Below are 25,906 nucleotides of genomic sequence, written 5' to 3'. Positions count from 1 at the left end.
TATGATGCTGCTTGGCCTGCTGTGTTCATCCAGCTCTTCACTTGAATCATGTTGGGAGCAGTGTCCTGGAGAACTGAATAACTAGGTCTGTACAGAGGGCTTTAAACTAATTAGAGGAAGTGAGGTTTTGGGAGAGGGGACATCTGGCTTACAAAGCCGGAGGATAATGGCAGTATTACAGAGCAGCCATTTAGATAATGATGTGACAATGCTGTCACTTTAAAAGGCTATTTTGTCCTTTTATTTTGAAGACAGGTTGTAAGGCAGAGGTATCGAACTGGCTACTGAAGGTGACTTAAGTAAACAACTTGTGAGGCCTTGGGTTTTTTTTTAAATGTTGGAACAATGGAAGCAGCCTGAATGGGTGTGGCCAGATCGTGCAGATCCAGATTTCTGGGTTTTGGTTTTTTTCAGTAACATCAGAAGCCTTTGGGGTCTCAAAAGAGTTGGAGCTTCAGTGAATGATCCCTGGCTGCTGGTCTCTCTGAACCTTCTCTTGATGTTTCTTCCTCCTGGATTGGAGAGCGGCATGTAAGAATCTGTCTGAATTTGTCATTTTTTCCAAGGGGTGTGTTTATGGGATGTTACCATACTGGAACCGTGAATTAGTAATAGATGCTGTATCTATTATTCGGCTAAGTTTTCCAATAGTTAAGTTATTCTAAATTCTTCTTTCTTTTGTTTGTATTTTAACTATAGTGTTTAAATAAATTGTGTTTTGCTTAACGTCGAGTAGCTTGGCCAGTCGCATCACATCTGGACCATTACACTTCACATCTACCTTTAAAACAAGAAAAAGTTAGAGTCTAGGCTATTTTCTTAAAATATTTTCAGGAGTATCCGGGCTGGTCCATAACAATGATACCCAGAGTTGGACAGGGAGGAAGACAAACATAGAAAAGCAGCAGTCATTAGGGTCAGTGAGGAAATAAATAGTTAAAAAGACCAAATTAATGGCTGTTTACTGAATGCGTGTAGTATTCAGAACAAAATAAATAAATTAACGGCTCAACTACAGGATAACGGGTATGATCGTATAACTATTACAGAACATAGTTACGAGGAAATCAAAGTTAGGAAGTAAATATTCAGGAGTATGTGACTTTTTGAAAGGACAGGCTGGCAGGAAGGATAGGAAGGTGGGACTGCTTCGTTGGTACAGGATGGAATAAGTACAATGGCAAGAAATGATCTCGGATTAGAAGGTGTAGACTCCATATGGGTGGAGGTAAGAAATAAAGAGCGAAAGAGACACTGGTGGCAGTGTTCTATAGGCCCCTCTAACAGTGTCTATACAGTAGGGCAGAGAATAAATCAGGGGATAATGAGGGCATGTTAAAAAGGCTGCACATTAATCCGGGGTGGGGGGAAGGAGGGGGGGGTCTTTAATCTTCATGGATATTGAGATAGTCAGATTGGTGGAGGTAGGCACAATAAAGAATTCATACAACATATTCAAGACAGTTTCTTAGAATGATATGTTGTGGATCCAACCAGGGATCAGGCTGTGACCATAACAATAGCCATTGCAACTTTTAAGGGAAAACTGGAGAAATCATTGGAGCAGATGACTGAAGTAGAAAGTCTTCAGGAGAATAATACTGAGGTAGGAACCCCCAAGATGTCTAAGAAGTATATAGACAATCACTCGAAGCACCTTAGCACACAAGGCTTGGGCCAAGAGCTGGAAAGTGGATCCAAAGTAGATAGGTGATTGATTGTGGGCACAGGCACAATGGGCCGAAGGGCTTCCTTCTATGCTGTAAAAGCTCTAGGACACTATATCAACACGGAGTTAAGATACTGAACTGAACGGTGGGGTAGTACTGAAAGGCTTCTTTCTGTTCCTATGTTGAAATGTTCAACCAGCGAGCAGCGTTCATGGAACAAATCCGGATTTTATTTTAAAAAGGAATAACATTCACAAGGTGAAAATGGGAACATATTCCACAATATGTGTGGAAAGAAACCGGTCAATGACACCAGCATCGCAACTCATTTATAAATAGTCCAGTATGTCTGCAGTTTATCCCTTGGTAAAATAATTCCAAAGACCCTTTTATGGTCTGTCACATCAACAGCTGAGAATAAAACACAACAACTTGAGCCCAGCTGGAGATTATCTGGAAAATAGAGAAGTGTTGTAAATAGCTAAAGATATGACCTCTTGAATACTGTGCTGTACAAGTATGAAACACAATTAGAATCCCTGGATTCCCATAGGGATTGAGGCAACTGCTTAGACAAGACTGGAAGATGATCTACAATTTCACTTTGGCTGTCACTGAGGTGACACAGTCTCATTTGCTCCCTGGCACACATCCACTTGGTGACAATAGGAATGGAGGCAATGGGTGCCAGGCTTGGCTGGGTAAGAGGTTGGGGGTGCGAGAATGGGTAGTGGGAGGGGGGGTGGTGGGGAAGATTAGAAAGAGAGGTCCCATTGCTTAATGAGTTAGGAGTGGGGCAGAATCTGGTCCAGGCTGTTCAGATTCCAATCCAAATTCCATTAGAAGGGAGAGAAGAAATGAGACATCCATTCACACACGTCTTACACAATGGGCCCACTGAGCTAAGAGAGGCCTGATGGTCCTCTGGGACTATGGCAACTTTCTTGGAGAGATACAAAAGATCCGTGGGGGGAGCAATCTTTTTCCTCACAGAGGGTGGTGACTGTCTGGACTGGGCTGCCAGGGGTAGTGGTGGAGGCAAGTACAATTTTGTCAATTAAGAAGGTACATGGACGGGATATGGGACTAGTTTAAATTGTGAAAACTGAGTGCCATGGACAAGTCAGGCCGAAGGGCCTGTTTCCATGCTGTAGACCTCTACGACATCCCGGGAGATTCCCTGGGAATGCTGCTGCAGGTCGTGTGGTCAGCGAACCGGCAAGGTCAAGTCCTGTTGAAAGTCCAATAGAGGCTCTGAGATAAAAGCCATCATTCCCAAGACACAGAGGGACTATCCTCAGGGAGAGCAGAACAATGAACATCATTGCTGGATCACATCAGTTACCATGCCAACAACAGTTGGCAGAATGAGGGGTGGGGAGGTGGTGAAGTGGGCAGGATGCTCTGATAGATCCTTTCCACGTGCTGCAGTCTGAAGATCTGCCACTATCACACCATGACATCTAGCTTCAGGAATGTAACGTTGAGATGCGGGTCACATCGTAGGGTAGATTTCAATGAGGTTTTATTACAACACCTGGTAACTATATATATACCCGACAATCCCAGGCACTAAGCAATCTGAAAGTCGTGAAGCACAATCCCCTTGGAAATGCTGGAAGGTAGCTGGATGGTAACCGTTCTATTTAAAAAGAGAGGCGGAGGGAAAGCCAGCAATTATAGACCAGTCAGCCAGAGGATGCTAGAGTTTATTGTAAAAGACTCAATGGCTGACCACTTGGAAAACAGTGAAGGGTCAGACACAGTCAGCATGGGTTTACATAAGTCAAAACATGCCTGGCCAATCACATCGGCTTTACGTGTGACGTCAAGCACAGATACATAACTGAGCATGTGTGAGGTTTCGAGTTGGCGGTTTCAGTGAGGGTGGGAGCGATGGGGGCAGCTGCCAGCCTGAGAAGAGAAGACGGTCTAGAAGCCAGGGATTTGAAGTGGTTGGGGGTCAAGGAAAGCACAGTACCCGGGAGGGAGTGGCACAGGGAGGGTCCAGGAGCTCCCCTCCCCCTCTATCTCCCTGTCTGTCTCCCCTCTGCGATCCCCTCCACAGGTCCCCCACCTCCCATCACACTTGCCCTCCCAATCCAACACCCTTTATTCCACCCCCCGCCCAACAACTGGCTCTCTTATCCCCCGCCTCCCGCTCTCTCCTGCTGACCCCCACCCCCCACAATTGACAATGGTCACTTGTCGCCATGAGGCTAGTTTTTCATTCTAGGTTTTGTATTGAATTTCTCCTCATTTTAAGCCTAAATGGGTGATCCCTTACAGTGAGACTGTGACCCTGAATTTTAGGCTCCCTAGGCAGCAGAAATAATTTCTTATTGAGCAATTTATAAATTTTACATGTTTCAATTAGATCGCCTCTCATTCTTCTACACCTCAAAGGATTTAGACCAAGTCTACTCAATCTGCTCCTTAAGACCACAGACCATAAGAAATAGGAACAGGAGTGGGCCATTCAGCCCTTTGAGCCCACTCTGCCATTCAACAGGATCATGGCTGATCTAACATTCCCCACCTCCACTTTCCTGCCCTTTCCCTGTAACCCTTGAATCTCCGACTGATCAAGAATCTATCTATCCCAACCTTAAATATACACAAGGGCTCTGCCCCCACTGCTCCCAAAGCTCTCTCTGTGGCAAGAAGTTCCAAAGACTCACAACCCTCTGAGAGAAGAAATTTCTCCTCATTTCAGTCTTAAATTGGGACTATGCCCTCTGGTCCTAGACTCTCCCATGAAGGGAAATATGCTCTCAGCATTCACCCTGTCAAGCCCCTTTAGAAGCTGATTATGTTTCAAAGCAACCTGTAGGATCCCTCATCCCTGAAATCAGGCATGTGAAACCTTTATTGCCCTGTGTTCAAGGCAAATAGATCCTTCCTTTAATAAGGAAACCAAAAGTAGACAAACTACATTCGGTTCTGATATAACGTGGTAGTTCCATTCTCGTGCGCTCTCACGTTATAAGGAAATCACACAATAGCTGCGCCTTTTAGACCAATGGGACTGGAATCTCATTACAGCCAATACAGGGAAAGGAAAGTTCACAAAATAAAAACCGAAAGAACTGCGGATGCTGTAAATCAGGAACAAAAACAAAGTCGCTGGAAAAGCCCAGCAGGTCTGGAAGCATCTGTGAAGGATAAAACAAAGTTAATGTTTCGGATCCGGTGACCCTTCCTCAGAACTGAAAGGAAAGTTCATGTTCTGCAAATAGCGGTCTAAATTCTTCAAATCGCATTAAAGCCAATTTGCATCGAAGAACCACGTTATAGCAGAACCAGCTGTACCCCCGGAGTGTCAGTAAATGTTATTATTATTTGACTTCTCTAATCCCTGTAATCCCTTTACACTGGAGGCAGCGTTCTATTTGTTATCTTATTTGTTTGATACAATATGCTAATTTTCTGTGATTTGACAGCAGATCCCTCCAGACCATGGCAATGTGGTTGACTCTTAAGTGCCCTTTGAAATGGCTGAGCAACACACCCTGTTCAAGGGCAGTTAGGGATGGGAACCAGTTCTGAGGAAGGGTCACCGGACTCAAAACGTTAACTCTTGTTTTTTCCTTCACAGATGCTGCCAGACCTGCTGGGCTTTTCCAGCAACTTTGTTTTTGTTCCTGATTTACAGCATCCACAGTTCTTTCGGTTTTTATTAATGATCTCTTACAACTGTGTTAAGATTGGGAGCTCAGCCTCCCAATGGAAGGAAGCATAACATTAGGTCCCTGAAACTGAAACGTTCACTCCCACACCCAGTTTAATCAGGAGCCAATTAACCAATTAGTGCCAGCATCCTTTCTACTAAAGACAGGCTTGCATTTATAAAGTGCTGTGTTCCACATCCCAAGATACACTACTGCCCATGAAGTATTTTTTGAATGTGAAGAAATTGTTGCAAAATCTGAAACATGACCATCATTAGAGAAGAAGATGTTTGGTATGCTTGCCCTTATTGGTCAGTGCATTGAGGAAAAGTGTTAGGAAGTCATGTTGCAGCTGTACAGGACATTGGTTCAGCCACTTTCGGAATACTGTTTGCAATTCTGGTCTCCCTGATATAGGAAAGATAGTGCAAAACTTGAAATGGTTCAGGAAAGATTAAAAAGGACGTTGCCAGGGTTGGAAGGTTTGAGCTATAGGGAAAGGCTGAATAGGCTGGGGCTATTTTCCCTGGAGCGTCAGAGGGGTGAGATTATAGAAGTTTATAAAATCATGAGGGGCATAGATAGGGTAAATAGCCAAGGTCTTTTCCCTGGGGTAGGGGAGTCCAAAACTAGAGGTCATAGGTTTAAGGTGAGAGGGAACAGATTTATAAGGGACCTGAGGGGCAACATTTTCACACAGAGGGTGGTGCATGTATGGAACGAGTTGCCAGAGGAAGTGGTGGAGGTTGGTACAATTACAACATTTAAAAGGCATCTGGATGGGTACATGAATAGGAAGGGTTGAGAGGGATATAAGGATTTAGAGGGATATGAGCCAAATGCTGGCAAATGGGACTAGATTAATTTGGGATATCTGGGTCGGCACAGACGAGTTGGACTGAAGGATCTGTTTCCATACTGTACAGCTCTATGACTCTATCTCATAAACTGCAAAGTGACGATGACCAAGTAATTGTTTTGGCCTAGTTCATTGATGGATGAAGATCGGGAGGACACTGGAGACAACACTCCTGACTTCCTTCAAAATAATGGAACCATTTAAAGCCACCTGTGAGGGGAGAGGGAGACTGTAGGCAAAATACCGTGGATGCTGGAAAACTGAAACAAATAGCTGGAGAAACTCAGCAGGTCTATAGTACCTGCGGAGAGAGAAACAGAGTTAACACTTTGGGTCTTGTACAACTCTTCTTTGGAATTTGAAAGGGGTTCGAAAATAGGTTATTTTATACTTTTGAGAGAGGCGGAGGAGTAGCAGAGGGAACGGATGGTGTAAAAGCCCAGTGCACAAGACAAAGAGGGTGTTAATGGTGCAGAAATGAACAAGTGACATGAAAAGGGTGTACATGAAAGTGTGCAAGGGAGAGAATCCATCCTCTCTGCTTACTGCAAACTAAACAAGACAGGTTTATAGGGTGGGTGGAGGAGGGCATTGAAAATGTAAGAAGGAGAAGTACTGGGGAGAGACAGGGCCTTAGTTTAACAGCTCAGTGTTAATGAAGGACAGTACCTCCACTTTTCCAGCATTCCTCTGGTATACTTTGGGAATACCAGCCTAGACTTTGAAGCCAAGACTCTGCAAAGGGACTTGTCCCCACATGACCCACTGACCAATCAGGAACACCCACCATCCAGTGAGAGAGACACCAAATCAGAGACCATTAGCTCCATTAACTGAAACCAGGGAGCAAGAGCTTGACGAGAGGTTAACAAAAAAAAAGCAAGAAAACACTTCAGAAGAATAGGTGTTTCTTACCCTGGTGTATCTGTCAAAGGATTCCTTCAGCTGCAGATGTTTCCCGGCTTTGCTTGCAAGATCCAGCCATTTCCCCTTGAACCACTTGCAGTTTGGTTTCCGCAAAAGGTCCTTGGCTTCAATTTTTGCCACGAAAGTGATATCCTCACCTTTAAAGACGGCATTAGCAACCTGATTAAAAAGGCAAGTTTGGAAAACCAGCTTTCTCCATGGCAGTTCAAGTTGGTAATTCATTGGCAATGATGAGCTCTTCAATGTCTGAACACATTGACACCATGAACAGCTGAGCAGCGATGACAAAGAAGATCCCATTCTAAGCTCAGTTTTATGAGCTCAATGGATGGTTGTGTTTATGGGGGATTTCAGTGCCACTGTGTTATGGAAGGAACAATTGGCCAGGAATATTTCCCCTGGTTTATGCTCAATGAATGGATAATGGTAAAGGAAAAGGCAGGTTTCACTTTGACACCCTCCAATGTATTTATATTGAATCTCGCTATTTAGAATCATGCGAGTAGTGGACGAAGAATCAGAGAGGGCAATGAATTTGATAATTCACTAGGTCAAGGGCAAACAAGGAACGTGAAGACCCAATCATAATATTAGAGCCAGATCACCTACGTTTGAACTTAAGGGTGCATTATTTTCAAACAAAGGGATGTGGAAATCCAGAATTCTCTCCCTCTTTATACTCTGGATGCTGGGGATCACCTGGAATTTTCAAGAGAGAGAGATTGATAGATTTTTGGCAGATAGCAATGTCAAGGGGTGTTGGATCAAATTCGGGGGATACGATACAAACAGAAATTCCAGGACAATTAATATTGTAGCTGATCAGGGTACAAGTCAAATATTTAACATTCTGCTCATTCAGTAGAAAAATATGGAAATTTGATGACAAAAAATTGATGTTCCCTGGGATTGTGTTACTAGGGCTTTGGCCTTTGAATGGGTTACAATCCAGATACCCAGAACAATACTTAAAAGACCAATAAAGTAACTGCAGCAAATGACTGAAAAACCCAATCTCTGGAAAGAGCAAAGCAACTTCTGTTTTTGGACAGTGTCTCCCCATCAACTCCAACAGGGTACATGATTCCTCTTCCCCAGAGTTATTTAGTACTGATCGAGCACCCGAGTTTGGAAACTCACCAACAGTGACGGTCCCATTCTGAGGTTTCTCGACGAACAGGGTTGACCGTGTCGAATCATCAAGTTTAGCAAGTTCCTCCGTAGCTGCTTCTCCGCAGGACCATACTGTCCGTCGAGAAAAACAAAACCAAAAGGCACAGATCAGAATTTTGTTCACAGGCCCAGTCAGAGATAGTCCTGTCTGTTTTGTTCACGCTGAACTCCTCAAACCATGGTGTTAAACACAGGTTAGCTTTAGGATAGGACACAATTTCAATTTGTTGCATTCAGGGTAATGTTAGTTATGGATTGTGACACTTATGGGATTGTGGTTGAAAGAAATGCGTTTGAGAAAGGACCATATCATGTTATATTACAGTGCTCTGAATGAGATGTTTGATGTACACACAATACCAGTCATACAGCAATTGTCAACACAGATATCAATGCATTCTATTATCCCAAAAACAAGGCAAGGGATTCTTTGTCGAGGATGAACAATAGATTTGTTTGTCATTTCATGGCACGTTGCCAAATGTTTCAGGGAGAGAGATGGCAGCTGGGTTAGCAGGACGCTGGGTGAGGAACTCGAGTAGGGCCAGGAGCTAGAAATTTGGGGTGCTGAGCTCCAATGCAGCAGTGGACCATCCCCTCCTGTGCCCTCATCGATCTTCTCCATGGTCACCACTTTCTCAACCTTGCCCCTCTCCTGTGGTGTGGTGGCCCCTCAGGTTAAACTCACCATTGTCTCTCACCATTGTCTCATGACAGAATGGCTCTATGGCACCTTTACCCTAACCTAGATCTTCTCCAACCCATTTGCACAGGTTTCCAGTTCTTACTAAGGTCTCATTGACAGACTCTGTCAGCACCAGCACATCTCAGAACTGTCTTCCATCTGCTCTTCCTCCATGAACAGCAATACCACTGCTATGAGACAGCAGATGGTGGAAATCAAATAGCTGAGAAATCTTGAACGCATTGATATGCTCATTGACAATGTGGTGAAGGTGCCATGTCAAGTGGTTCAGAAGCAGACATACCCGAGTCTTTCCTGGCCAATGCAGAATCGGAAGGCTTTTCATCTGTTTTGAAAACAAGGAATGGTCAAAGTGAGGATATGAGAAACACAGAAAATTCCAGCATTCACACGGGTTAGAAGGAGGGCTGCCAACCCTGGGGTTGGACGTGATCCTGGAGCTTCTATCACGTGAACCGCCTCGTGCCCACCTCGTGGCCATTCAATTGGTTCATTGACATTTCCCATCCACCTCCCCAATGGTACAGCAAAGCAAACAGCCTCTTGGTAATTTCTCCAGAATTTTCCCTGTTTGCTTTAGCATCCCTTATTCACACCATTTTACGTCATCTCTGATTTGCTTCACAGTTGAAGGAGGAAAGTGCCTCAAAATTTATATAAACAATGTACAAGTATTTTTTTTAAATGTAATTTTCTTTTCTCCCACTGTTTTCCCAACAATTTCCTGGCAATTAATCTTGAACTCCTCAAGATTCCCAACCAAACCTAGAAAGCTGGCAATCCTAATTAGAAAGGAATATTCTGGCAGTACGGTAACCATGAACTGTGGGACAGTGGTGGTGTCCTCACCTCTGACCCAGAAAGCCTGGGTTCAAATCTCACCTGCTCCAGAGGTGTGTCACAATATGCCAATACAACTTGGTTAAAATGATGCTCTAGGTGCCCTTTTGGCACAATGGTAGTGTCCCTGCCTCTGAGCTAGGAGGCCCAGGTTCAAGTCCTTCTGGCTCCAGACGTCTCTGATTAAGTTGATTAAAAATATCCAAAACCAAATACTTACCTCAGAGCCAAAGAGGACCTAGTGAGCAAAAAAAAAAGACATCTTTACCTCCAACCTCAATTTCTTTCCTGTTTTGTCCTATCTGAAGGAACTGGTTGTCATAGATTCCCTACAGGCCATTCAGCCCATTGGGTCTGCGGCAGTCCTCTTTAGGGCATCCCACCCAATATCTGTAGCCCCACATTTCTCATAGTTAATCCACCTAGCTAATGTATCCCTGGACATTACGGGCAATCTAGCATAGCTTTGGACTGTGGGAGGAAACCAGAGCAAAGCCTACACAGTCACCTGAGGGTGGAATCAGACCTGGGTCCCTGTCACTATGAGGCAGCAGAGCTAACCACTGAGCCATCATGCTGCTCATATCCTTGGATTGAAGGAAGCAGTATGTCATTTATTCTACACTCCTCTGGAACTTTCCTTCATTTTTGGAGTCCTGACAGATACTGACATAACCTACTGGGTATGCTGAAAGCCCAGCTCCAATTCAATCCTCTTCTAGTTGTTAGAGGCTGAATGCAATCTTGACTCTTAAACACTTTCTAATAGGGTTTAACAAACCCCTCAAGGTATGAACACTCCTCAAAAACCTCTGGGGAACTAACAGTAGAAAATAAATGCCAACCATGACAGTGATACTCATGTCTCAGCAGACTGAAAATAACAGAAAGAAATTTGGGAAAGTTTTGTATACTTACTAATCATTATTAGTCATTGATTGCCAGAAACATGCTTGCATTTGTATAGCATCTTCCATTTCCTCATTTCTCCCCAAAGCATTTCACAACCACTTAATTATTTTCACATTGTCGTAAATTAGGTGGAGCAGCCAATTTGAGCAAAGCCAAGAAACAGCAATGAGATAAGGACTAGATAATCTGTGCTTAACAATGATAAACAACAACAAAACTGAAAGTGCTAGACAAACTCAGCAGGTCTGGCAGCGTCTGTGGAGAGAGATGCAGGGCCAACACCTTGAGTCTGATACCACTCCTGCTCAGAACACCAGGTGTCAATAATGTTCTTTGAGGGTCAAATATTGGCCAGGAGATCAGGGAACTCTCAACAGTCTTCAAAATTATATTGTGGGGATGATATCTGTCCATCTGAGAGAGTAGATGGGGCTTTGGCTTAATGTCCCATCAGAGAATGTAGAGGATCCAGGTAGTTTAGAGACAATGCTACTGGATCATTGATCCAGAGGCTTGGACTAATAATCAACTGGATTGTTTAGAAATAGGGTTAAATGAAAATACAGATGAGCCTCTGAGGTAGGCTGTTATGTAACTGTGACTTCAGTAGTCATGTGCGAGTACTATGCTAGAAGGTCAGAACCTGTATATCCCAGAACACGATGCTCTGTAGCTTTCCCGTCATTGTCAACAAATGATATTTAAAAGTTACCTAGAGGACTGGCCTGAGCTGGTACAAAGACCCAAAAAAATCCACTTAACAGCAAGTCTGCGCTCAAACCTTAGCGTGGGAATTTGAAATTGGTGTGAGGATTCAGGGGTTGAAGAAAAACTGGCAACAGGAACTTCTGATTTTGTTGTTGGCCATGTACACTAAACCTGAAAGAACTGCGGATGCTGGTAAATCAGAAACAAAGGCAGAAGTTGCTGAAAAGCTCAGTAGGTCTGGCAGCATCTGTGGCGAGAAATCAAAGTTAACACTTCAAGTCTGGTGACACTTCCTCAGAACTGATGGTTGCTAGGAAAAGCCTAGCTACCACGATTTTGGAGGAATGGTAACCAGACCCAAAACGTTAACTCTGATTTTTCTTTACAGATGCTGCCAGACCTGCTGGGCTTTTCAGCAACTTCTGTTTTTGTTGTTGGCCATGTACATGTTGGATTGTTGGAATGACAAAGCCAGTGTTCTTTCTGGAAACAAATCTTACCTTTCCTCGCCTAGTCCATATGTTAAACAGCCATATTATAAAAAAGACATAGAGCTACAGAAAGGGTACAGGGAAGATTTATAAGGACGATACCAGAAATGGGTGGGTTTATGCGTCAGGAAAGGTTTGACAGGCAGAGGCTCTCTTTTCTTAGAGAAAAAGAGACTGAGGGGTGATCTAACACAGTCTTTAACATGACTGAAGGTTTTGATGGACTGGATGCAGACAGAATGGCCCTGCTTGTGGGCAGGAGCAAAGCGAAAAGCTGCCACTTTAAGAAACCCAACAGGGAAATCAGCAGAAACATATTCACCCAAAAACTGGTGAGAACGTGGAACTCCCCCCCCCCATATCTGAGGCAAATGCATTTAAAGGGAAATTAGATGAGTATATGAGAGAGAAGGAACAGATGGTAGACTTAGATGAAGAAAGATGGGAAGGGGCTCAATCGATGAAGAAGTACCAGTATGGACTAATTGAGCCAAATGCCCTGTTCTTGTGCCGTGTATCCTATGTAATTGCATGTAATGCCACCATTGTTGATTTTTACTTGTCCTCTGAAGTGGCCAAACAAGGCACTGCTCCGAAGAATTCAGGGCAACTAGGGATGAACAATAAAGGCCAGCCTTGCCAGCGATGGCCATGTCCTGAGAATGAAGTAATAAAAGAGAGAGAATGAGAGAGACCAGAGGAGAATCAGCATGCAGTCTGCTGTGGCTCAGTGAATAATACACTCACTTCTGAGTACGACAGCTCTGGGTTTACTCCTGGGCCTGACCATAAAGGTCGCTGACTTTTGCTCAGTGTTGAGTGAAGTGTCACCTTTCAGACAGATATTAAACTGAGGCTCTGCCTCTCCTCTCAGGTGGATACAGGAAGAGCCCATGGAACTGTTTTGAAGAACAGCTGGAGTGCATAGGCCTGACCAATATTTATCCCTTGGTCAGCGTCATTCAAAAACAGATGCTTTTGATCACTCAGAGAAAGTAGGAACTGCCAATGCAGGAGTCTGAGATAACAAGGTGTAGAGCTGGATGAACACAGCAGGCCAGGCAACATCAGAGGAGCAGGAAAGCTGACATTTCGGGTCTGGGCCCTTCTTCTGCCTGGCCTGGTGTGTTCATCCAGCTCTGTACCTTGTTATCTTCTTTTGATCACGTTGCTGTTGGAGGGAGCTTGCTATGCGCCAAATGGCTCCCAGTCCCTCCCACTGACTGTCTCTGTTATAACAGTGACGACCACTTCAAATGTGTTTCATTGATTGTAAATCACTTTGAGATGTCCAGTGGTTATGAAAGGGGCTATATAAATGCGATTTTTATTTCATCTGTAACAGGGAACGAGTGACAGCATCAAAAAAGGCATGAGATTCTCAATGGGGGTAGAAATGTTACTCGTCTTTTTATCTCCATGTAGTTAGAAAGTGACTTCCCAATAATGTCAATTGCCAGTGATCTCAGAATGCCAGAGCAGATATTCGACCCATATCAGTGCGATATTTCTTACACTTGGCAATGGAGTTTCCCACAGAGTGAGGTTTGGGTCTGCGACTGAACTCAGCCCATCTTACTCATCCAGCGAGGGAATTTTTTTTTATTTTGTGTGTTCCTGGGATGTGGGTGTTGCTAGCTGAGCCAGCATTAAATGCCAATCCCTAAGTGCCCAGAGGGCAGTTAAGAGTCAACCACATTGCTGTGGGTCTGAAGTCACATGTAAGCCAGACCAGGTAAGGATGGCAGTTTCCTTCCCTAAAGGACATTAGTGAACCAGATGGGCTTTTCCGACAATCGGCAATGGGTTCACGGTCATCATTAAACTCTTAACTCCAAATATTTATTGAATTCAAATTTCACAATTTGCCATGTCCCCACAACATTATCTGGGTCTCTGGATTAATAGTTTGACCAAGCCATTGCCTCCCTTTACAATCCTTTGTCCAAATAATAAATCAAACTCAAACTCAAGCGCCTTAACAGTTTCTTAAATTTTTCCAGGGTTTTTTGGCCTGTTCGACTTATGCAGAGAGTTTTCCAATTAGTCATCATCATTTCTGTGAAGAATTGCTTCGTTCCTCAACTTGTCCTCAAACACAATTGAGTTCAGTCAGTGTTTGAGCCATTTAATCTTCCCGAGTTCTCTTTGTGTCCTTCACTGGAGCTGCATCTTCAGTGGCCTAGATTCTGAGCTTGGGTCAAGTTCAGCTTCATAGGTATCAGTTGGTCATTCTTCTCCAGACATCAGGTGTTCCATCACTGTCCAGGAAATGCTTTGGCCCGTCAGTCTCTGGGATCAGTGGAGAACGGACGAGTTTGAGCCTCTTGTATTTTATCAGACAGCAATCCATCGTTCCTCATAATTTGGGCCCATTCTGAGGGAAACTGCAACCCACAACCTCTGCCACCACCTGCAAGTTTCCCTCCAAGCCACTCACCATCCTGACTTGGAAATGTATCGCCGTTCCGTCACTGTCACTGGGTCAAAATTCCTGGAAATCCCTCCCTATTGGCATTGTGGGTCTACCTAAAGCACATGGACTGCAGCGGCTCACCCCCACCTTCTTGAGGGTAACTAGGGATGGGCATATATTCTAGCCCAGTCACCAGCACCTACATCCGACAGCTCTGCCAATTTCCACATGGTGTTATTCTTTAAATTCATGAAGTAACGTGTGCCTGCAAGTCTCTCAGAAACATATAAGTCAAGCTTGTGACCAACAGTTTAAGTACCTTAGCCCATCAGTCAATCATACCAGCTGCCCACCTTGTGACAATCCAGTCAATAAGAAATAAACTGAACGTTGCCCTAAGGAAACTATTGGATATAAAGTCGCCACACACTCTCCACAGTGTGGACAGGTGCCACGTCAAACTGGATCTGAACAACCGGGGATGAAATCACAGCAGAGAGGATGTGAAGAGATAACAACAGGCCATCTGAATAAACAAACCTCTGCATCAGTGAAGTTCATCCCCTGAAATCACCTGTGAATATCAGAAAGTGATAATGACAGAGTAGATCTGAAAAAAAAACTGCTGGATTTGAAACCACATTGGAGAAATCTGCAACATTTATTCTTTAACCAACATTATCAAAACAAAATTATCCTGACATTTCTTAATTGCTATTTGGGAGATTACTGTGTACAAATTGGTTGCTGTGATTCTCAGACTAGGACTGTGACCATGCTTTAAAAGAACCTAACTGGCTGTAAAGAGCAGTGAAATGTCCTGCAGTCACAAACAGTGATATAGAAATGAAATCTATCAGCTCTACACCGGCAATGAATCATTCAAAGACTAGCCTTTCTCACGTTGTATCACAGAAAGAACATCACAGCTGGAAATTGTCCCCAGGCTGGGAAAATCTCTCCTATATTTAAATGCTTGACCAGGTCCTGGAATGTGACTGTCACAGCTATTCAGAGATAGTCTGAAATGTTTCCTCACTCTCTTTCAGTTTGTGTGACTGGTTTGGATTGTGTTACATGTCTGACTGGATCAGAGACACCAGCCAGCACAGAGTTACCTTAATCTGTTTGATAATGTTCTGACCACAAGATTTACCGTCATATTCTGCCTCAATGCCAGCTCTTACTGAGAGAGAGAGAGACAGAGAGAGGAAACAATCTGAACATACAATCCCTTTCAGAGTGTGTGAACAGGTTTGCAACTGAGTTTGAGCCAGTTTAGGTATAAGAGTGTCTGAATCTCTGAATACCCCGCGAGAGCAGCTTAGTGTTGTGAACAAGTCCAAGTCTTGCCCTGGGAAGAGTTGAAATTGGTAGAGGACGGGGAGAGTAAAGGAGGTTACTCCTGGCCTGACTGGACAGGACCATGTGAATGCAGCATGGGACCCCCACTGGCTTTGAAATGAACCCCATGTGTGTGTGTAAGTGGACAATGCGTATATGTGTGGGAAAGCATGTGTGAGAGAGTGAGGGTCTGCTAGACAGTGTTTGTGTTAGAGACAGAGACTGAGGGAGGGTGAGGGAGAATGAGAGAGAGAGACAGAGAGTGAGGGAAAGTGAGAGTGAAAGAGATAGAATGAGAGACAGAGAAGTAGGATGAGAGAGAATGATAAACATTTAGTGAGGAAGAGTGCGAGACTGAGGGAGAGTGAGAGAGAGAATGAGAAACAGAGAGTCAGGCTGAGATAGAGAATGAGAGACAGAGTGTCAGAGAGAGTGAGAGAGAGAAAATGAGAGACAGAGAGTGAGGGAAAGCAAAAGAGAGAGAGAATAAGACAGAGTGCACTTGTGAGAGAGAGTGTTGACAGAGTCAGAAAGATGAGTGAGTGTGAGAGAGTGAAAGCCTGAGAGAGTGAGAATATCTGAGAGTGTCTGAGTAAAGGAGAGTACATGAGAGAGAATGAGAGACTGAGAGAGAGTGAGAATGAATGCTTGAGAGTGGATGTGAGAGGAGTGTTTGAGAGAGTGAGGGTAAGAGTGTAAGATAGACTATGAGAGAGAGACTGAGAGAAAGTTAGAGAGTCTGGAAGAGAGTTTGAGAGTATAAGAATGTGAAAGGGAGAGTTGAGAGAAAGAATGTGTGTTATAGGGTGTGGTTATTTGAGTAAATGTGCTCATGTGGGTGCATTGTGTACTCGAGTGCAGGTGTACAATGTGGGACTCTGAAGTATTGACTTATGATATATTTTAAATCATTAAATATTTATTCTTTGCCCGAACAACATTCATTCAAAAGCTCATTTTGTGAAAGGAGTTTTCATTTTGCCTGTGCGGATTGTCTTTGTCCTTCCCATGTCTACTTAAACCTGGGTAAGTGTACTAGCTCTTGCTGCTTCGAGATTCAAGAACCAGCCTTTTATTTTCAGATTCTTGTTTGCAACAAGTTGGTCACGATGGGCTTGGGCCCAGTGAGTAAGCCACTGTGATTGGGTTATTTTAGCACCGTCTAGTTGGGGTCGGTTAGCTCAGTTGGCTGGTCAACTGGGCTGCTGAGTGATGCCAACATCTTGGGTTCAATTGGCACACTGACTATGGCTGCCATTAAGAATCTACATTCTTAATCTCTCCCCTCGCCTGAGGCATGGTGACCCTCAGGTTAAACCACCATCAGCTGCCTCTCTAATGAGAGAGTGAGACTATGTGACTTTACTGCCTGACCACTGCATTTACCTTCTGCCTTTGGTGAGTGCGATACTTCAGAAAATTAAATTAGGAATGAAAAAAGCAGTTTGTTTTTCAGGTCACACCTTGAAATTACATGGAGGATTTTTTAAACTCAGCGTTTTTGTTTTCTCCTTTAGTTGATTTTAAGTAGAGGATCAGTCAATAAGTGATTGAATCCTGATAAACATACTTACCCTGGATATCAGTAGGCAGTTGGAGAGTAGGAACTTCTTCTGCTAAAAGAAAAGAATTATCTTTGGGAAAACACATACCAGTTCAATATGGTCACTGAATTCAGATTAAAGAGTTTTTTTTACGGATAGACCCTTTAAAAGAAAATGCCTCTTTAAAATCTAATAACTCAGTGTCAGACAATCTCACGCTCACTCTCTTTCATTCCCCTTTGTCTCATGCACTTCTTCACTATCTCTTCCTTTCTTTCTCTCTCTTTCAATCTCTGTCTTGTTCTCACTCTATTTCACACAAACTCTGTTTCTCTCTCTAACACACATACACTGTTTCACTCTCTCTCCCCTTCATTATCTCTGTCTCAATTTTTCCCTCTCGTTCCCTGTCTCACATATACATTCCCTCTTTCTTTTTCTCTCACACATATACACTCTTTTGATCTCTCTCCCTTTCATTCTCTCTTTCTCTCAATCTCTCTATCCCTACATTCTCTGTCAAACATGCACTCTGTCTCTTTCTCTCTCACATACATGTACACTCTTTCTCTCTCTAATTTTCCAATCTCTCTCCTTCTCATTCTCTCACCCACAGACTCTTCTCACCTTTTCATTTTTTGTTCTCTCTCTCCTCTCAATTTTTCTGTCCTTCTTATTCTCTGTCATATACACAAACAAACACACACACTAATCCCCTCTCTCCTTCCCATTCTCTCTCTCCTCTCCCACTCTCAGACAGACTCTCACTTGGGCAGTCTGGAAGTGTTACCTGGTTGGGGAATACTTGGTGAGTTCTCTGTCTCTCTCTTTGCAAACACACAGTACACAGATACAGCAACAATTCAATAAAAACTCTTGAATAATATACAGAAGTTGACACAAGTGGGCCACACACGTGAGGATTGATAGGTGAAAATGAGGTGGGGATTACATAAAACATGACATGGACTGATAGAATTACTTTTTTTCTAATGTAGAGGTTACATGAGGCACCACTGCTTCTGGACTTTGGCTCACACCATGAATCTACCAATCAAAATCAAGTCAAGTCCATTGATTTACCAATCAAGATCGTCAATGCCATGGATTTACCAATCAAAATCAAGTCCAGTCACAAATATTGTCATCCAATATTCTCCCCAAGGTCTGTTTTATATCTCCCACACTATAACTGTGCCTAATTCAAGTCCAGACTCAAGTCCTAATAATCAACATCAGAATGGACTAGATGGACCAAAGGGACCTGTTTCTACACTGTTAATTCTATTTGATAATTTAAGCATTGAAGGGGACTTGCACCTTCCCATTTACAATTGACACTATATTGTGGGATGTGTTACCTAATTTTGTTCTTCTGTGTTTTGACATCATTCCTTGTGACCGATGTGTGGAGAAACTTAATCCCCTCCTAACCTTTCGTCACTATGCACAAGATGTTTATACCTATTCACTGTGAGACTATTATAGTACCTTGTCAGTCAATGTGAAGGTCCATTTGTACACTAGAGACAGATTTATCACTAGAACATTCGATGTGTGAAGCCCATAACCAATGGAGTCCCATGCGGAGGCTGGTTTACTTTATCGCAAATCAAGTTGTGGAAGAAAATTCTTCAGTGTTCTTCCAATCCTGCCTGTGTCAGTGTCTAGGCTTCATCTAGACTGGCAGCCTTTATCAACAACTCCAGTACTCCCCATGACACTCTGCTGGTCCCTCGGGTTCAAATCTCCCTCAGAAGACCTCCTCATCAAAAATTCACTCTCCTCAGTGCAGCATCCAGCTACAGATCTTCAACCTTCCATCTCTGCTTGCATGTTGTCCTCAGAGAGAGCTGTCCACTTTAGTGAGCTCCTGACTCTACAACTTACAGTCTTTTGCCTTTCTCTTGATGGTTGTTAACTGTGTTGATGAAGCTTTGTCAAAGGAAGGCATATGATTCACTGGGTTCAACATATTTCAGCTTTTGTACAAATTATTTCTACTTAGTGGTCATTCTAGTTCACTTTTTGTGGAGGACAAATCTGAGAATCTGACAGAGGACACTGACCAGATAATTTGTGTTTCAGAACCAGGTGTAAACTTAATCCTTTGGATGAAATGGATGAAACAAGCAACTACTACTAATCTGATAGCAATAAACTGTACATAAGATAGTGAACAAGTTTGATTCAATAGTGAAAATAAGTAACTAATATCATCTCTATGTGGCATGAGTTAATTACACTGTAGTTATTGGTTAATGCATGACACACCCACACATACAGACATGGATCAAGCTGTGGTCTAACCTCCCATCATTGATGATGTTGCTTTTGTTGGTTCAGCTTCATCTTTCTCAGCAACAAGTCCATGTTCTGAAGACATGGAGAAGCCTTGGAAAGTTAACATGACACACCATACACAGGGACACAGAATACAGTATCCACATCCACAGACATATACATATCCACAGACATGCACATAGTCACAGACGTATACATATTCACAGACATGATAATGCACATAGATCATATTGATCAACATGCAACAATGAGCACTCTCAATCTACAAAAACAAAACACACTCAAGGCTAGTGTTTCTTGGAGACACATTTAAACTGTCAATCAATTCCAAAACTCCGCATTGCCAGACAGGGATTAACACACAAGCCACTTCCCAGCTAAACACAGGTTGCAGTGAATCACAGAATTAGAGAATTGTTACAGTGCTGAAGGAGGCCATTCAACCCATTGTCCCCACACTAGCTCTCTGAATGAGCATTATGATTTAGCGCTATTCTCTTGCCTTTTCCCCATAAACCTGAACATTGTTTTGGTTCAAATAATCATCTAACACCCTCACGGATGCCTCGATGGAACCTGCCCCAGGGACTGAAGAGGGAACTGGAATGAACAGGGCTGAATGATGGCTGTACTTACTTATACTCCAATCACAAGGTCACATTCATGGCCAGGACAAACAGCTGATTCTCAACACTTATCGAGGCCCATCAGCAATAGGTCATTTGGCACGGCAACAGCCAAAGATTAGTTGTATGCCCCTCAGGGGAATCAGTTTCCTGAAGGAATGTTTCACAATTTCTGTAGTTAACATGGTTGCCTTAAGGTCATCAAATGTCTTAATCCAAATTGGATGTCTCCATGACTGAGGGGCTGTGTAAAAGAGTTCGATTCAACCCGAGGTACACCACATTCTTCACTCTAAGTTTGGAGCAGATGTGAAATGGTTTCTGCTTCACATCAGCATTAACTGCTTGAGTCAGCAGAATCTCACTCAATTTTGTTTGGTTACAGATCAGGCTGCCATTCTGAGTTTAATCCACTAGGACTGGGGAGTCAATAGATGGGAACTGACATTTCTTTATAACGGGGTTTGATTGTAACCACAACCTATCCAGGTCGATTACAGAAAAACTGTCCGGTCTCCATGCAATTCAGGGTGATCCACTCCAGCAGAACCTGCTGGAAATAGAACCATTTCCAAGTCTCGAATCACAATTCGAATGAGATGTTGAAATCTACTAAACAAACTCAGCTAACCCTAGAGCATCAAGGCTAAAAAAAACCCCTCAATTCCAATTAAGCTCCTTCTGGATAAAGATGCTCCATCTAATATTGCCCCGCAGAAATTGCCTCTCACGCCATCATTTCAAGTATGCTTTCTGGCTACCAGGGCTCAATTTAAGCTCTTGGGTATAAACCAATAGATTTCGTTAAAATTGAGCTTCTGGATTCTGACTTGCAACATGAAATCAAAACAACAACACATCGAGGCTACAAACCTTAAATTAACCTGCAAGAAAAATAAGTAAGGTATATAGTTAGACACAGTATAAGGTGCGTTCAGTGCAGCTACTGCCCCTTCCATTTGGTTGTGTGTACAAGGGTTGACTTCCACTGTATCAAGGTGAGCTGTTTGCTGTGAGGTTCAAAGACACATTAGAAGGACAAACAAAGGAGTGACAGAAAAATACCGACATTATTTGCTGTGGAGAGTGACACCAGTTAGTTTAAACCAATCTGAAAGGAATGATCCACAGGCAATCCAGTCTCGTGCAAGTGTGATCTACTGAACATTACTAGGCTCAGCACACATGTACCACCAGGAGAACATTGCACTAACCTGCACCATTTGCTGAGCCATCCTCTTTTTGTTCTGAAAACAAATTAGGTCATTATTTTATCATTAGATATAATCCATATGTATATATTCACATTAAATACACATTTATAAAACGAATACAACCTACAATCAAACCTCCAATTATATAGGAACATAGTAGAGCAGGAAACATCATTTTGGTCCAACTCATCTCAGAACACATAGATCCCCCTCACTGATGTCGCCAAATTGATTTCCTCACGAAATTCTTGCCTGACCTCTTCCTGAACCCCCTCGATGCTGTCAGCCTGATCACCCTCCTGGGAAGAACATTCTTGGAGCAGCCTGCTACATTTGTCCCAAGGTGTTGTCCCTGGTTCACTGCACAGCTATCTCCCAGCTTCAAACCAGGAGTTTATGGGTTTAGCCCACCTCTAGAGTTCAGAGCACACTGGCTGGCACTCCAGCGCCAATCCGAGGGAGTGCTGCTCTGTCTGCACTGCTACCTTTCAAACATATGGGGCCAGATCCAAAATCTTAATTGATTGTAAAAGATCCCACGGCACAGTGCTGCAGCAGAGTACACCCTGATGTCATGGCCAAAAGCCCTTTTCCATCAAAATCTGATCTGATATTTTGATTGCTGTGACTAAAGATCATAAAGACCATTCAACATAGGAGCAGCATTAGGCTTTTCAGTCCATCAAATCCAATTCACCATCCAGTAAGATCAATAATCCTCAATCCGTTTTCCAACCTTTTCCCAATAACCCTTGATTTTCTTACCGATTAAAAGTTTGTCTATCTCCGTAATACCACAAGAAATAGGAACAGCAGTGGGCCATTTGGCCTCTCAAGCTTCCTCTGCTATTCAGTAGAATCATGGCTGATCCAACATTTCTCACATCCACTTTCCTGCCCTTTCCTGTAATCCTTGATTTCCCAACCAACCCAGAATTTATTACAGACCTTAAATATACACAAGGACTCTGCCCCCACAGCTCTCTGTGGCAAGCAGTTCCAGAGACTCACAACACTCAGAGAGAAGAAATTCTTCCTCATCTCAGTCTGAAATTGGTGCCCCTTTATTCTGAGGCTGTGCCCTCTGGTCCTAGACTCTCCCATGAAGGGAAACATCCTCTCAGCATTTAACCTGTCAACCTCTTAAGAATCCTACATGTTTCAATGAGATCCCCTCTCATTCTTCTAAACTCCAGTGAGTAGAGTCCCAACGTTTGAGCCTTTGCTCATATGACAATCCCTCCATTCCAGGGATCATCCAAGTGAACCTTCTCTGAACTGCCTCCAATGAAATAATATCTCTCCAAAATTAGAAGGACCACCAACCTTGAATATAGTATATATGTAAGCTGGGTGCCTCATCTCCTTCAGTACAACATCAGAAGTCACACAACACCAGGTTATAGTCCAAGAGGTTTATTTGAAATCACAAGCTTTCAGAGCGTTGCTACTTGGTCACCTGACAAAGGAGCAGGGCTCCGAAAGCTTGTGATTTTGAATAAACCTTTTGGACTATAACCTGGTGTTATGTGACTTCTGACCTTGTCCACCCCAGTCCAACACCGGCACCTCCACATCCTGCATTAATCAAGAATATGTTATTGTTTGTAAACTGTTTCTGGATATTCAGACATATGAAGAGTGTGATATCGATGCAAGTTTAATTCTGCTAAAGTGTTAGTACAAAAGTCCTCTTCGTATGTTAATAATCTAGTAAATAATTTATCAAACAAGTCATTTTTTTTTGAATTGTGATTATTTTCATTCAGTAAACAAGATTGTTTCAAATTAACAAAAGAACTCAACATACTGTCAAATTTGAAACAAGAAACAGAAACCACTGAGGATAATGAAGCAGCTCAGGGAAACTCGGAGTGGGTTCTGGAGGTCAAAGAGCCCCAGGTGACAGCTCCAGAGAGAATCTCAGGTTAACATTTGTGGCAGAACCTGCAAAACTAAAAAGAGAGCTTGTATTTTCATAAAACTGGAGTGTAAGAGTCATCGCCATAGACTCATGGAGGTTTACTGCACAGAAAACGGCCCTTCAGCCCATCCAGACCATGCCAGGCAGAAACAACCACCTAACTATTTTCCATTTAACCCATATTCCAGCATTTGGGGCATAGCCTTGTATACTTTGGTATCGTCAGTGTACATCTAAATACTATTTAAATGTAATGAGGGTCTCTGAGAGTTAGCAAACAAGCAATACAACACATAATCCAAAAACAGGGACAGGTTCTTTGATAAAAACAGAAGTTGCTGCAAAAGGTCTGGCAGCATCTTTGGGGAGAAATCAGAACAGGTCCATTGGTTGAATGACCTGCCAACAGTTCAACAGAGTTACAACCAAATGGACTTAGCTGTCCCTGTCCCCAAACCACAGCTTGCTAACACTGTGGGAGGTGGATAGTATGGTAGTCTTTATTATAACAGAGCTGGAATACAAGAATAAAGAAACCTCACTGTAATTGTTTGGCGAGTGAGCACACTGGGAGAACATTGTAGAATTCTGGGCTCCTGTCTAAAGACATACTGAACTTCACGGGGAAGGCAACCAAGACAGATTCCTGCTTGAGATAATTTTCCAGTGGGAAGTGATTGACCTCCATTCTCCAGCGTTTAGGGGTGATCGCATCGCAACATATCAAATTCTGAGAGGACTTGGTTAATTGCTGAGAGTTTGCTAGCTCTTGTTGAATGGTGGGAGGGGGCGAAATTGAAGTGATAGTCTCAAGATAAAGGACAGGCTGGTTAAGACTGAGATAGGGAGTGAGTTCTTCATGCAGAGGGTGGTGTATCTTTGGACCTATCTGCCTCAGATGGTTGTGGAGGCTCTGTCGTTGTCAAGACAGAGATTAATAGACTTTTGGACTCTTCCAGACTCAAGGGATATGGGCAATAAGGTGAGAAAGTGGACTTTGAGTAGAAGGTCAACTGTGATGATCGAGGGAGCCACGTGGCCTACTTCAGTTCTCATTTCTTAAGATGAACAACGTAGTTCCAATTGAGCATAAATAAAATACGATCCAGTGATGATTGTAAAGGCTTGATGGATTGAATGTAATACCTTCTGTATTACATTCTATAATAGAACATAGAATATTGAACAGTACAGCATAGTACAGGCCCTTCGGCCCACAATGTTGTGCCGAACTTTTACCCTAATCCTAAGGTCTATCTAACCTCCACCTCTACCTTATACTATCATCCATATGCCTATCCAATAGCCACTTAAATGCCCCTAATGAGGCTGACTCCACTACCCTCTCCGGCAATGCATTCCACGCCCCTACCACTCTGAGTAAAGAACCTACCTCTGACGTCTCCCCTATATCTACCTCCACTCACTTTAAAACTATGCCCCCTCGTAATAGCTACCTCCACTCCAGGAAAAAGTCTCTGGCTGTCCACTCTATCTATACCTCTGATCATTTTGTACACCTTAGCATAATTTAGCATTCTATAATCCTACTACCTATGGTGAGATGTCCTGGGTTGTGTAAAGCATCTTGAGTGTTGTTGGAGCTGCACCCATTCAGGCAAGTGGGGACTATTCCATCACACTCCTGACCTGTGCCTTGTACATGGTGGGCAGGCTTTGGGGAGTCAGGAGGTGAGCATAACTCTGTAAGTTTCAAAGTCATTATGGAAAGCCATAAGGATAGTGCAGAAGTTAAGTGTGTAAATTTGGGGAAGGCATCAGACAGGGTGTGGGAAATATAGACTGGGAGCAGCTACTTGCAGGTGAGTCTCCACTTGGAAAGTGAGAATCTTTTTAAAAGCAATAGAATGAGATTTGAGGGCCAGCATGTTCCTCTAAGTGTGAAGGGTAAGGGCAGCAAATCCAGGGAACCCTGGATGTCAGGGGATATCGAGAGTTTTGTAAAGAAAAAGAAGGATGTATATGTCAGGGACAGTGCATTAAAAACAGCGGAGGCTCTTCAAAAGTATAGAGAGTGTAGGGAATTGCTTCAAAAGGAAATTAGGGCAAAGAGGGGCCATGAAATATCTTTGGCAGATAGTAGGATCAAGGAAAATCCCAAGGCATTTTATAAGAATATGAAGAGTAAGAGGATTACCAGGGAAAGAGTGAGGCCTATTAGAGACCAAAGGGGTGACCTGTGTATGGAGCCAAAAGATGTGGGTGAGGTATTAAATTAATATTTCTCATTCATATTCATGGAGGAGAAAGACATTGTAGCCGGGGATTTCAGCTGGGATGGTGGGGTTCTAGAACACACTAAAATTAATAACGAGGAGGTATTAGATATTTTAATGAACAGACAGGTGCATGAATCCCCAGAGCCGGATGAGATGTATCCCAGGCTGCTACGGCAGGTGTGGGAGGAGATTGCTGGGACGCTGGCGGAGATATTTAATACTTTGCTGGTCACAGGTGAAGTGCCAGGTGACTGGAGGACAGCTAATGTGGTTCCTTTGTTCAAGAAAGGAGTCAGGGTTAGGCCGGGTAATTACAAAGCAGTTAGTCTGACATCAG

General features: G+C 43.2%; 1 protein-coding gene across 1 annotated transcript in view; it reads right to left on the bottom strand.

Moving 5' to 3' along the window:
- Positions 1-25,906, bottom strand: part of mybpc1 (myosin binding protein C1) — a 108,283-nt gene that overhangs the window by 72,161 nt on the left and 10,216 nt on the right. The window contains exons 4-13 of the mRNA XM_048607960.1: positions 21,406-21,438; positions 19,572-19,637; positions 18,052-18,090; positions 17,292-17,333; positions 9,290-9,331; positions 8,268-8,372; positions 7,082-7,264; positions 6,308-6,324; positions 4,498-4,508; positions 769-777 (exon numbers count right to left, since the gene is read on the bottom strand). Of these exons, the coding sequence (XP_048463917.1) occupies positions 769-777; positions 4,498-4,508; positions 6,308-6,324; positions 7,082-7,264; positions 8,268-8,372; positions 9,290-9,331; positions 17,292-17,333; positions 18,052-18,090; positions 19,572-19,637; positions 21,406-21,438 (547 nt within the window). The remainder of the gene's footprint in view (positions 1-768; positions 778-4,497; positions 4,509-6,307; positions 6,325-7,081; positions 7,265-8,267; positions 8,373-9,289; positions 9,332-17,291; positions 17,334-18,051; positions 18,091-19,571; positions 19,638-21,405; positions 21,439-25,906) is intronic.

This window comes from Rhincodon typus, chromosome 18 (assembly GCF_021869965.1).
Source record: "Rhincodon typus isolate 14 chromosome 18, sRhiTyp1.1, whole genome shotgun sequence".
Lineage (NCBI taxonomy): Eukaryota > Metazoa > Chordata > Chondrichthyes > Orectolobiformes > Rhincodontidae > Rhincodon > Rhincodon typus.
Note: the sequence above shows the minus strand (reverse complement) of the source record. Positions and strands in the feature narration are given on the sequence as shown.